We start from the raw sequence: 12,032 nt of genomic DNA, 5'->3' as shown, positions 1-12,032 counted from the left end.
TCCAGCTGGAGTCACCATAGTTTGAGAGCCATAGTTTGCTTCAAAGGCAGAGCTTTTTTTCAACCTCTGCTTAAAACTATGTTTTTTGGTAAATTTGCTGCTGTTGTCCAGACTAAGAAAGATCTGATCTTTCAGCAACTAATCAGTGTGCCTTTATTTTCCTGCTAGATTTCTGGAGGTGCTGTTGAGATGTGGAAGTCAGAAGACATCAAAGCCAACAATGTCCATATGGCCTGGCAGTTACCACAATATTTATTGATATCTGCTGGGGAGGTGATGTTCTCCATTACGGGTCTGGCCTTCTCCTATTCTCAGGTACTCCACTTAAAGATAAGGGCCTTACAATTAGACTTCAAGATTTATTTCTGCACCTGTCATTGACTTGTCATACTTCCTTTGACGTGACACTAACAATGTTATCTATCATTCAGCTGAAAGTGGGATTGTAACACAGCTTTCTGGGTGCCCTCAAGCTAAATTAATTCATATTCTGAAGGTACCTGTTCCCAGTAATACTTGGAAATAACCTTTTCTGGTAAACCTGTGAACACAGAACAGAACTGGATGGTTTACAGGAAGACTGAATATTTTTATATCACGGTTTTTCCCTAGTGAAGTATTTTGTGCTATGTATTTTTCAGTGATAAAAAGGTAAGGTATCTCAAGGACTGTAAGGTGGCATGAGGACTTAGCACCTGCTTTAAATTGAGAGACTGAAGGGGTCTAAACATGCAAGGTTGTAACAAAGGAGCAAGGGGTAATGAACCTGCAAGGGATGATTTGATTGTTGTCTGGGGAGGTTGATGAGAAGAGAGGACTGAGACATTACATGGTCAAACAGCTACTGAAGCTGCTCAAATCTATCCCTGGAGTAAGGTGCAGATGTTTATTAATGAGGATGATTAATGCAGTGGGATGATCTGTAATGGGATGTGAAAAATTTGTCCTCAGCAAGAAATTTAACATCAAGATCCAGTCTCTTTTCTAAAGGTGTGTACAGCCACATGGCACAGACTCCAAGCTGCAGGGCTGTGTGGCTCCTTGGGCATCCTGATCGTACCATTTCAGATGATGCAGGTTGGGGATGACCTGGACTCAACTCTGCAACAACAGCATCTCCTCCTTCTTCATGTGTCCTCCTGTCCATGTTCTGAAAGCTCCTTGTATGCAGATGTTGAGATTAACCACAGATTAACCACTCCACACAGAGGAAATTCCACCATCTCCTCCTAGGCTGAGCCCAGTGACATCTGCACTGGGCAGGACTCCAGAGGGTGAAGCAGGGCCGCAGGGCACAGCGCGATTCCCACTGATGAGGCCCTTCTCCTCTTTTCAGTCTCCAGCCAGCATGAAGTCGGTGCTGCAGGCAGGCTGGCTGCTCACCGTGGCTGTGGGGAATACCTTTGTGCTCATTGTTGCTGAGGCTGCACCAATGGCACAGGTATGGTTTGGCTCTTAAAACAGAGGTCATGCTTTACAAGAGGCTTCTGGTGCTTCTGGATGGCCATGTCCTGGTGCACAGCTTCTCTGCCCAGCCCCAGGCTCCTGCGCCTGAGCTGACAGCAGCTCACTCTGAGCTGTCCCCCAGCCCCTGCTCTGTGGGGCCCTCAGTGGTGCTCCTCTGGGGAGCACTGGTCCTCCCTGGCCCTCCCAGGGGCTGGAAGTACCTGACCTGTGCTGGTAACTCTGCTGGAGCTCAGCTCTAGCAAGCTAGCTGAGCCTGAACACAGTGGTAGCCACACGTTGAGTGGCTCACCAGAAATGAGACCAGTGGGCACTCAGTTCATCCTCAAGGGTCTCACTTGGGGAATCCTGCCAGGCTGCCTGTGGCATCCCTGAGGTGTCAGGCTTACAGGGGGAGCTCGTGGTGCAGAGGTAGTTTAATTCAGGCAATGAAACTTTTGGGATGATGCCATGAAGGTGTGGACTGGGGCTTATTTCTTGCCAGCATGAATCTATCCCTCTCCCAAAAGGATCTTGTAGGCAAAAAGCCCAGGTGGATATGTTCCAGTCAGATTTGTAAGAAAATATTTAATGAAACCAACTCAATCTGACTGTTTTGTTTCAAGAGGTATCACATATTTGCAATTACATTATGTATACAAGCATTTACCAGAAAAACAGGATGAGAGAGTTTCTATCTTGTGAGCCATTTTGAAAACTAAGAAATAATTTTCACCCAGCTCTTTAAAAAGCACTTGAAAGTGCAGAGATATCCTCCAGACTGAGAGTCTGGGGTCTCCTGACCTGCTGTTCTTTTTTCTTTCCTAGTGGGCTGAATTTGTCTTGTTCACTGTTCTCCTCTTTGCTGTGTGCATTATTTTCTCCATCATGGGATATTTCTATGTCAGTGTGGATCCAGAGGACCTAGAAGAAAAGGAAGAGAAGAGAGAGACCTCAAGCAGAGGAAACATGATTGGTCTTGTTACTCAGAAAACAAAGCTCTAACACACCATGGGTTGGGATTTTTTTTTTTAAACTCAGTTGTGGGAAGGTGAAAGAAGGGTAGGGACAGTGTTATTTTATTTTAGAGTATTGGAGTCTTTGTTACTCAAAATGTAACCACCTTATAAATGGGACCAAATAGCCCTCTATAAAAACAATGGGGGTCCTGAAATCAGAGCAAAACTCCCTGGGAAAGCTCCTCAGGTATTAAAAGCCCTTATTAGTAATTACAGTGTAATTTAAAACGTGCCCATCTTTTGAAGCATGGAATGCTTTCCTATGATTTTTCCTTAGACATATATTTAGGGAAACAGGGAGGAAGGGTGGAAGGAATGCCATATGACACAAAAATCTAGAAATGTTATGAGAGAAGAAAGGAACAACTATTATAGGAATTAGGGAAGAATAGATGTTAGCGACAGAAGGATTTTTAATGCTATCATCAAGGACTGTAAGGGTTACACGCAATCCCAGAGGATTTCATCATGTAACTCTCCTTATGAGTATTTCATCCCATTATTGCATGTTATGAATGGTTGTGATTTATGATTTTCACCTTCAGACTCAGAAGTAATAACAGGGAATTAAATTCTGCAGGCTAAAATATTCCCAAAACACTGCTGACGAAGACAAGCATGCTACCACCTCTCCCATTTTTTCCCTAGAAGTTTTTAGAAACTGATGGTGTTCTTTGATTAGACATGATTAGAGAATTGGTTTATGCTTTCTTATTTCAGAATTCCAGACAGTTATTTGCCATTCCTATACATTAAGGCTTTATTGGGCATTTCCTTTTACAGCACCTGTCACTGCAAGTTAGGATATGGCTGATTTCTTATCTCATGCCTCAGTTATTCCCCACTGGGAGACAAGTTGCAGTAGTTTCTATAAAATTCCAGGCATCCTGCAGTGAGTTATTTACAAGGATGCACTTTATAATTTTTTTAGTCTACAAGAGGAGACCATGGCATATGAGTTTTTTCTTTTTCCTCGTTTTTCTGTCTCTACCAGACTTTGGATATAGCAATTTTATTGGAATTGTGATATAATTGTCTGATTTTCCTCAATTGTGTGAAGCTGTGATTTCATGTTCTGCATAGGAGTAACTCAACCACTGCTGATCTAGTAAAACTCCTGAGAGAGCCCTGCCTTCCTCTGTCACTTCAAGGCCACAGTTGTAACAGGTCTGGCCTAATTTAAAACAAGGTTCAATAGGATCTTCAGGTTCAGAATAGATTTTAAATACGCTTTTCTCTTCCATCTTGGCATTGGCCATAGGTGGTTGCTGATACTTGGATTCAGGAGATCACAAAATACATGTTTAATTCCTGTTCAGGACAGTGCTAGGAAATACACTTAGTTTAATACCTCAGGTCCTTTGATGTGCTGCCAGTGTGTTTATATCTTCTTGAGTAACACTAACAAAACACAGCTTTTTGGATTTAACTCACAGCCTAAGATTGTTCCCTCTGCTTCCTGTCCTAAGTGGGCACGGACTTTCACCACTAGTTCTGCATAAGCTCCTGCCTGCTGTGAAGTAGCATCAGGGGTTGTGCCAGAGGGTGACCATGGTCTCATCAGATAAATGAGAAGAGGCTGCAGATGTGCACGCAGGAACACTTGGGGTGGTTCAGTCCATGCAGAGACATTTATTAAGCTGTGGTGGCTGGATCCGGGCAGCTGAACCCTGCAACTCCATGCAGAATGAAGGGCATTAAAAGCCACCAATTAGGTCATCCAACCTGCTTCTCAGAAGCCAAATGAGGAGTATTCCTCTCTGTTCTTTCTGGTATTGTTCTCCTGCTGTGATTCTTTGTGTGGGTTCTTTCTTCTCCAAGCATTGTTGTTTTCCTAATCCCATTTTATGACACTGTGAATCGGCTCAGAGGCTGCTGAATCACTCTGCTGTGATGCTGTTTGACCAACTTCCAATTTGAAGCACTAATAGAAAGCACTTCTTCCTCCACCCACTGCAAACAAAACAAAAATCCCCAACTGAAGGAATGGCCAGGCTCCAGTAACACTGAACAAACACAATTTAGAATTATTGGAGCATTTAATTTTTTATAAGCCTTGAATTTAAAAGTATGTTAGGGTTTGAGGGCATATGTAGTGTAGAGACAAATGAAAATTATTGAAGCACTTTCCTTGGGAAGCATTGGTAAGCAGTTCAAAGTTGCATGAGGGAAAGCAAGATTTCTAAGATTACATATGTGTGAGAACCTCCTGATTTTTTTTTTTTTTCCTTATTGGCGACACTACCAGAAGCTGTCACAGACTCTGAGCTTAATTTAAAGGGATCATTCCAAGCTCATAAAAGATGCATTTAGGATGTCATCTGTATGTGCTTTTTAGACTCTTGATGCCAAATTGCCCTTTTCCAAACATCTCCATGTTCCAAACCATCACCATAATGCTGGGGGGAGGAAAAATTGCAATTCACAGTTGGGAAGATTATGAACAAGAAGGCAATGCTATAAATAAAGTGCTAACACAAGGCTAGGGGCTGCTCCTGCAGCCCCTCACATGAATTTCTTGGGGGACTACAGGGCTCTGTTCACATTTCTCTCAGAGATGAACTGGTTACTTCTTCCCACCTGCTCATCATCACCTATTGGAAGCTTTTTCCTTTTCTGATCTGCCTGCTTGGTTGCTCATATGATCCTTCCCCACTGCTTCAGCTGCTGTTGTAGCTTTGCTAAGTTGTACCCATTTATTTGGAATGCACCAGCAGTTTGGAGGGATGCTCACAAACAGCCAGGAGCAGGCTGGGGGCTGTAACAATGAACTGCCCCTTCTGTAGCTGGAGAAGGTAGAAAACTAGCACATTCAGCATATCACTTCTCCAGTTTTAGAGCCACAGCTACATCCTTGGAGGCCTTGCATCACTTTCAAATGGACTCAAGACTGGATCAAAGGGTTGAGACTTGATTCCATTGAGTAATGAAGTCTCTGGGTTTTTCTTCGATATGGTCACCTCAGAGATGGGGCCATGCTCAGCTCTTCATGCCCAATTTTAGAAAAATATTTTTTATTCCTCACAATTCTTTGCTTTAGGATTACAGGGGGAGATCCAAAGTAGTCATAGTATATGTAAAGCTGAATGAACCTCTACAGAGAAATAGCAACCTGCTGCCTGTCCAGCTTCGCCTGTCACTGAAGATTCTCAGCTGTTGGTGAAACTTTCCCTGGCACAGATAAAGGAAAGTTCACTCCAACTGACCTACAGGAATTATTCTCTCTAGCTGAGGGACAGGGAAGAGGTGGTGGGGAGCTGCAGATGTGTTGCTGCACAAACCTCCATGGAGATTGCAGGGGTTTGGCTTTGCTCTGTAAGTATGTGTGTTTATCTGTTTCTCTGAAAGGTGCTTTCTGAGGAAGATATTTTTGTCAGAAAATTTCCCTTCATTTGCACTTGCTGTTGCCATTTTTCCCCTTAGCAGGTTGTAAGTGTGACCAGTGTTATTTCGAATTTTCCATGAGATAAGCATAAAAATGAAATTTCAAACTGAGCAAAACAACATTGCTGTCAGTTCCTTACATTTACCTCTTCCTGAGGCAAATGCCTTTAGGTAGCAAGTTCTCTGTGCAGCTCAAGGGGCTTGCATCTCTCTTTTCTTCATCTTCTTTTCACTGCAATCCAGAATTCCAGAAGATGAGCCCTGGGAGGGCGTCATGGGCCTGGCTTGGATGCAACTGGTGTGTGCTGTCACCACCAACTGGGAAGCAGGAGCCTGGCCAGGTCAGGAGCTGGTTCCTCTCTGGATACCCAAATGGGCCTAGCAAAGTAGACTGAGGCAGGACTGGCCCTGGTGGAAGTTGTGGTTTACTGGGCAGTGACCTAGGTGTGAGTTTTATTGTGAAAGTGAAATGTGAGTTGAAGAAAAGGTTTTCACTTTATTTGGCTTTGGCCTGAGGCAAGGAAACTGCAGACCAATGGGCAGGGAGCAAACAAAGGGCTGTTTGGTCAAGGTCTTCCCAATTCCTCAATGAAAATCTGAATTTACATTCAATTAATTGCAGAGAATATGAGATGAGAGAAGAGGAAAGCTCAGATGATTAAACTGGATGAATTCAGGTGTTTAAGATGAGCACTCTCCTAGCTGGTGGTGAAGGGCCAGTGGGGGAGATGGTCACCCATGGTTTGAAAATGGGTTTGGCATTCCAGAGTGCTGCAAAAACCAGCATGAAGACCAGCACTGGTGGGTCTGCACTGACCAGAAGAGGAGGTGGCTTTACCCTGGCAATATCCCCACCATCCATGGGAGCCACCACCTTAGCTTAACTGTTGGGACAGGACAAACAACTGAATGTTATTATTGATGTGATTAGCACAGGAGGAAGAGCTGCAGTTAGGGGTGGTTAACAAGTTATAGCCAGGGTTGTACACAGAAGGATAATCTCCATTTTTCTCTGCACTGAATTTCTTTTCTGAGCTACAAGAATCACTTTCTAGCACAAACTACTTAAACTTTGGAGATCAACGCCATGGCAGATACCACAGCTCCTGAATTTTGAATGGTACCAGACTCTGCATTTCATTCTCACTACGTTTGTTATTGTGATACAATTGTAAAACAACGTTTAAGAGATGCATCTGGTCCCAGATGTTGACAGATCTGGCCAGGGTTTTGCATGTTGATAGCTGGATTCACTAGCTAATAGCTAGTCTTTCATGCTCATGTATGTGATAAACCTCTCATGTACAAGTAGATATGGGGCCTTTAGAATTCTCCAGCAATTTAGAAAAAAAGCCCCAAAGTTCCACATGAACCTGGCTAAACATGAACTGGGGCATTGCTTCCTTGAGGGAGCTTCCCATGTGCTTTGTAAAACAGGGACCCTCATTAATTTCCTGCAAAGTGCTCCCCAGAGAGACAAAAATGGGAGATACAAACATTTTGCCTTGAGAAGGCCTCATGTTGCCTGATGGAAATTGCATGAAAGCAAATAATTGCTTTGCTTAAAATCCCTCCTTCCTCACCATCTCAGATGGACAAGGAAGGAAACAAGTTTCTTACTGAGCTTTGTATCAGGGAGCTGCTGCATCTTTTCAAAGTCTTTCATGCTGTGTTTTGCCAGCAGATCAGCATTAACCTGGCTCCAGCACCTGTAGATCAGAAGACTGTCAGGATGCAGAGCAGCCACCCAGCAGGCTCCCACAGTCTGCTGATCAACTCTGATCTCTTCATTTTTAATGAATAGTTGTGGCAGTTAAACTGCTGGGCTCAGTCAGTCAGAATTGCTCTAAATTGAGGCCACAACTAAGGACCTGAGAGAACTGTAATCAACAAGATAAACAGCTAAAGTCTCAAAAACCTGCTAAAACATGACTTAGTGCTTAATTAAAATTTTAATATGCTTACAGAGAGTAAAAATGTAAACCTGAATTTAGCAATTCAGTCAGAGCAATGAGGAGCTGTAGCTGGGATCCACCAACGTGACAACTGACAATCAAGATGAAGATACACAAATCAAGCAAACATCCCTCTTTAGATTATTTTGTGTCATTGCATACATTGTACAGTCTGCTTTGCCTGTCCTGTTGGATCTACCCATGTGAGTAAGGAAAAGAAGCTGATCTGACTTGCCATGTATCCTTTCCAAGCTGCAGCTTGGTTCTCCTCTTGTTGCAGACTCCCAAGTTAGCTCCAAATGACTCCCTTTGCTAGCAGTCAGTCCCCTGAGTCCCACATGCTGATCTTCCTTCCCCACAAGTCACTTCTCTCTGATGACTTTGCCAGCCCTCAGGACCGTGCTAATTCCTCCATTCATGCAGCTCTTTGCTGGCAGCAGCAGTGTGCTTGTTTAGGAGCTGTCCTGGACAATGCTGCCCGCTTTCCTGCATCCAGAAAAGCTGCTGACCCACAGGAGAACAGTGTCTGGGCAGAGACCATGCTGAGCCAAATATCTGGGTGGCATCTGTCCTGGCTGCTTTGCCTCTGGCTTTTTGTCACAGCTTCATATGCCCTGACACATCTGTAGGCAAATCAGTTCAGAGCACAGGGGTTGTCCAGAATCTCCCTCCCACCTATCCTGTGCCTGGTTAGCTGCCCATGGTCAGCCCTTGTGTTGTGCCAAGTCAAGCCACAGGGACTTCTGGACTGACACACTGCTGTCACCAGCCCTGAAGAATCCATTGGTGCTGCCTGTGGCCCCAGCCTGCTTACGTATTATTTATGGCCCTGCTCTGCCAGCCAGTTTGAGAGTCTCTTGCCCAGAAGTGAGAGAAAGCCACACAGGCTGTGTCCATCTCAGCAGTGGTGTGTGGTCAGTGGGCTGCCTTTGCAATCACAGACCTGCCATCAGCATGGCAACAGCAGCTGGTGGAAGGGGACAGCTCCTCTGTCACCAGTGCCAGCTGGTGTCAGTGGGGCTGGCTCTGTGGCCATTCCAGGCTTGGCCTTTTAAAAGTCAGTGTCAGTGTTCTGCTGAGAGCCCTGTCCTATCACTGTGTATTACCATGTGCTGCCAGGCTTCAGCTTCTGAATCTGTATCCTGGCAGGGCACTTTCTGCTCCTTCTTGGTTTATTTGTCCATCCCCCAGTGATGAGGTGTTGGGTAATAACTGGCATCTCCCAGATCTTGCTGTGTCTGCGTACCACTCACAAATGAAATTTCTTCAAATGGAAGTTAATTTACTTGGAGCTCTACCCAAGTCTGCTTGGAGCTGCTGGGAACCTTTGTTTAGGCTCTTTCTCTGTTTAACCTGTGCATCAAGACACTTTTCAAGCAGCCTTCATGCTGTCCTCACCAAAGAAAGAAACCTCTCAAAGGTGCTGTACCAATATGGATTTTTCCTGCCCAAGTTAGAGGTGTAACAGGCCAGCAGGAATCCAGCAGGCACCAGGAACTGCTGTCTTTTAAAAATACAAACTGCTGTCAGTCACAGTGGCTCCCCCCATGCAGTCCAGCTCCTGCTGTGCCCTGAGCTCAATGGATGCTCTGATGCCTCTCTGGGTGCTGCAGCTCCCAGGTCCAGCACTGGCCAGCCCATCTGTGTGCCAGTCATGGGCTGCCAGTGCCAGCTTTGCTTCCTGACACTTTATACAGCCCAAAATCTGCAGAGCAAAGAGAAGACAATTCCCTCTTTCCATAGAGTGCATTTAATTTGCACTGCTCCTTTCTCACCACAGCCAGTGTCATCAGTGCCCTTTTATTTCAGGGATGGCCAAGGACCTGTGCAGTCCCCATTTCATCACTTGGAGCAAGGGGAGGTTTGGGCTCTCCCACTCTGCCCACCCACAAGCGCCTTCCTGGAAGCTCTCTTCAGGTTCAGATCCTCCACCTCTCCCTCATGAGACCAAGGATTTGACACGTTTTTAACCAGTCGGTCCTTTTGTGGGGATTAGCCAGCCTGGGTAATGTTTGCACTTTACCCTTTGCTGTCTGCTGGTTGTGGATTTATTTTTGGAGCTAATATCACTGCTTTTCTTTAAATTTTCTCCCCAAAGGTTGTCCTGAACCACCTGCACTATCTGTATAAAATAAATAAATGGCCTTGGCTGTTTGCAGGTAGATGTTTTATCCATCTTCTACCAAAACTTTGATAATGCCATGAAGGATCCCTCTGCACTAATGGTGCCAGCACAGTCCTTTACACCCCTACTGGAGGATTTCTTTGTTCCTTCCCTGCACCATCCTTTTGTATGTGCTGCTTGTAACCAAAGGGCTTGTGCTCCATTTCTCACAGCCCACAGCACTCCTTGCTTCTGTAATGCAGGCTCTGAGTTCCCTCTTCCATTTGAGCTGAAAACTTAAAGGCCATTGAGAACTTCAGAACCAGCTGGGTTTTGTCTAGCAAAGTTTTTTTTTTTTTAATTCTTTTCCCCCCCGCCACTGTGTTCACATCCATCACTTGCAGCTTGGGAGTGAAACAGTGCTCCAGTCTTGTCCTGTCAACTCTCTGAGGAGAAGGCTGAGCTTTTAGCTTTTCCATTAAACTCTTATCTGTGATGCTTTTGGTCCTAATGTTCATTGTTCAGCATCCCTTGAAGCCAGGGATTTTGGTTCCTTTCTTTGGGTTTTTACTTTAGTTTGCTCAGCATTTTTTAGCTGGTGTCACTGTATCATACCTCCTGGGGTCCACTGACCTCTTGGGCTGGAAATGAGCAAAAAAGTCATCCCAGTGGTTTTAAAAGATGCTCAACTCTGAAAGGTTTGAGCTTCTTTAAAGCTTAGGGAAGAGCAAGCACTTTTTCATGCAAAGGTGTATTTTTCATGCTTACTGCATCTTGCTCTGTCTGGGAGGGGATGCTGCCAGGTCAGAGCAGCTCCACCATCCACAGCACTTTGTGCCTGCTTGCCTCTGGCTCTGTATTTCCTAGCTTGGATTTCTCTGCTCTTGGCCTCTCCTTGGTGGGTCTCTAACAGCTGTGATACTCACTCAGAGGTAAATATTGCCTCCAGGAATTTATTTTACCAGTCTCATGTCATTGCTTGTGGTGACACCAATCATGGGATTCATTTTGCCTTTTCAGTCTCCACTGTTTTTCCAGGTTGCTGCTGTGATTTCTCTTGATTCAGGCTGTCAAGCTCTTGCCAATTTTGTCTTCCTCCTCATGGCTTCCCATTATCAATGCTGTACTTGGAGTCCAAGTGCCCTTCATGCCCCAAATCTGCAAGATAAGTAAACTTAGAAAATCATTAGGGCGGACTTTGACCGCTCCTGTCTCCATCAAAGACTAGGATTAAATTAAGTCCCTTTGATAAACTGAGCTGATGGACCCATTTGGAGTGCACATGTGGTATTATGAGCCTCGTGGGACTTATGATTAAAAGACACGAGAGAACACAATTATTTAGAGAGCTACCAGGAGATTGCTGTAGCTCACTAGTCACTTCTTTATCAGAACAAAAGAAGAGTCCAATTCTCCAGGGTGACAGGCAGCTCCTGGGAAGTGTCCCTGGGTCTCTAATTGCTGCGGGAGGCGCGGCTCCGCTTTGATGTGTGCTGAACACTGCGGGAGGGTGCCGGGAGAAAGCCACTCCAACCACTTCTGTCCCCAAGGCACTTGGTCCAGGACTGAAACCTTCCACACAGCTGGCTTCTTTTATCTCTTTTTATGGTTGCTTGTGTTGTTTTGTTTGTTTGGGGTTTTTTTGTTTGTTTTTGGTTTTGTTTTTTTGTTTTTTCACCATAAACTGCAGTTGCTTTTGCAGCAAGATAGAGCTCAGCTGGGTTTCTTTGCTGGACTGTGATCACATCCTGACCAGCACAGGGAGCTCGGTGCAACCAGAGCTCACTCCCTGCACCAAATCTTCAAGTCTGGGCTGGGTCCTGACCCAACAGGAAAAGTCATGTTAGCTTAGTCTCTGCTGCAAGCCCTGGAGATGAGGAATATCTGACTGGACACAAATACAATTTTGCATGTACTTTTTTTTTTTTTTTTTTTTTCCCTCAGGGTCAGGCTATTGAGTCAGGGCTGGATAGCATATGTAATTGTAGCAGGGCTATTTTTCTCTTTCCTTTTTTTTAAGAAACATTCATGCTGCATTTTAATTACAACATTTAGAACATGTCCAAATAACTTGAGCTCAAATTGATCTTGTTTTTCAGGAAGCTTGTTTTTCATCTATTATTATAA

At 44.7% G+C, this 12,032-nt stretch overlaps 1 protein-coding gene across 4 annotated transcripts in view; it reads left to right on the top strand.

Annotated features, from left to right (window-relative positions):
• Positions 1–3,587, top strand: part of SLC15A2 (solute carrier family 15 member 2) — a 52,154-nt gene extending 48,567 nt beyond the window's left edge. For all 4 annotated transcript variants that reach the window (XM_021526089.3, XM_021526092.3, XM_021526091.3 and 1 more), the window contains 3 exons: positions 169–315; positions 1,337–1,441; positions 2,272–3,587. In XM_021526089.3, coding sequence (XP_021381764.1) covers positions 169–315; positions 1,337–1,441; positions 2,272–2,448 — 429 coding nt within the window. In that variant the 3' untranslated portion in view covers positions 2,449–3,587. The remainder of the gene's footprint in view (positions 1–168; positions 316–1,336; positions 1,442–2,271) is intronic.
• The last annotated feature ends 8,445 nt before the right edge of the window (positions 3,588–12,032 follow it).

Source organism: Lonchura striata, chromosome 8 (assembly GCF_046129695.1).
Source record: "Lonchura striata isolate bLonStr1 chromosome 8, bLonStr1.mat, whole genome shotgun sequence".
In the NCBI taxonomy this organism is placed as follows: Eukaryota; Metazoa; Chordata; class Aves; order Passeriformes; family Estrildidae; genus Lonchura; species Lonchura striata.
The sequence above is the reverse complement of the archived record's forward strand: the minus strand, read 5'-3'. Positions and strand labels throughout refer to the sequence as shown.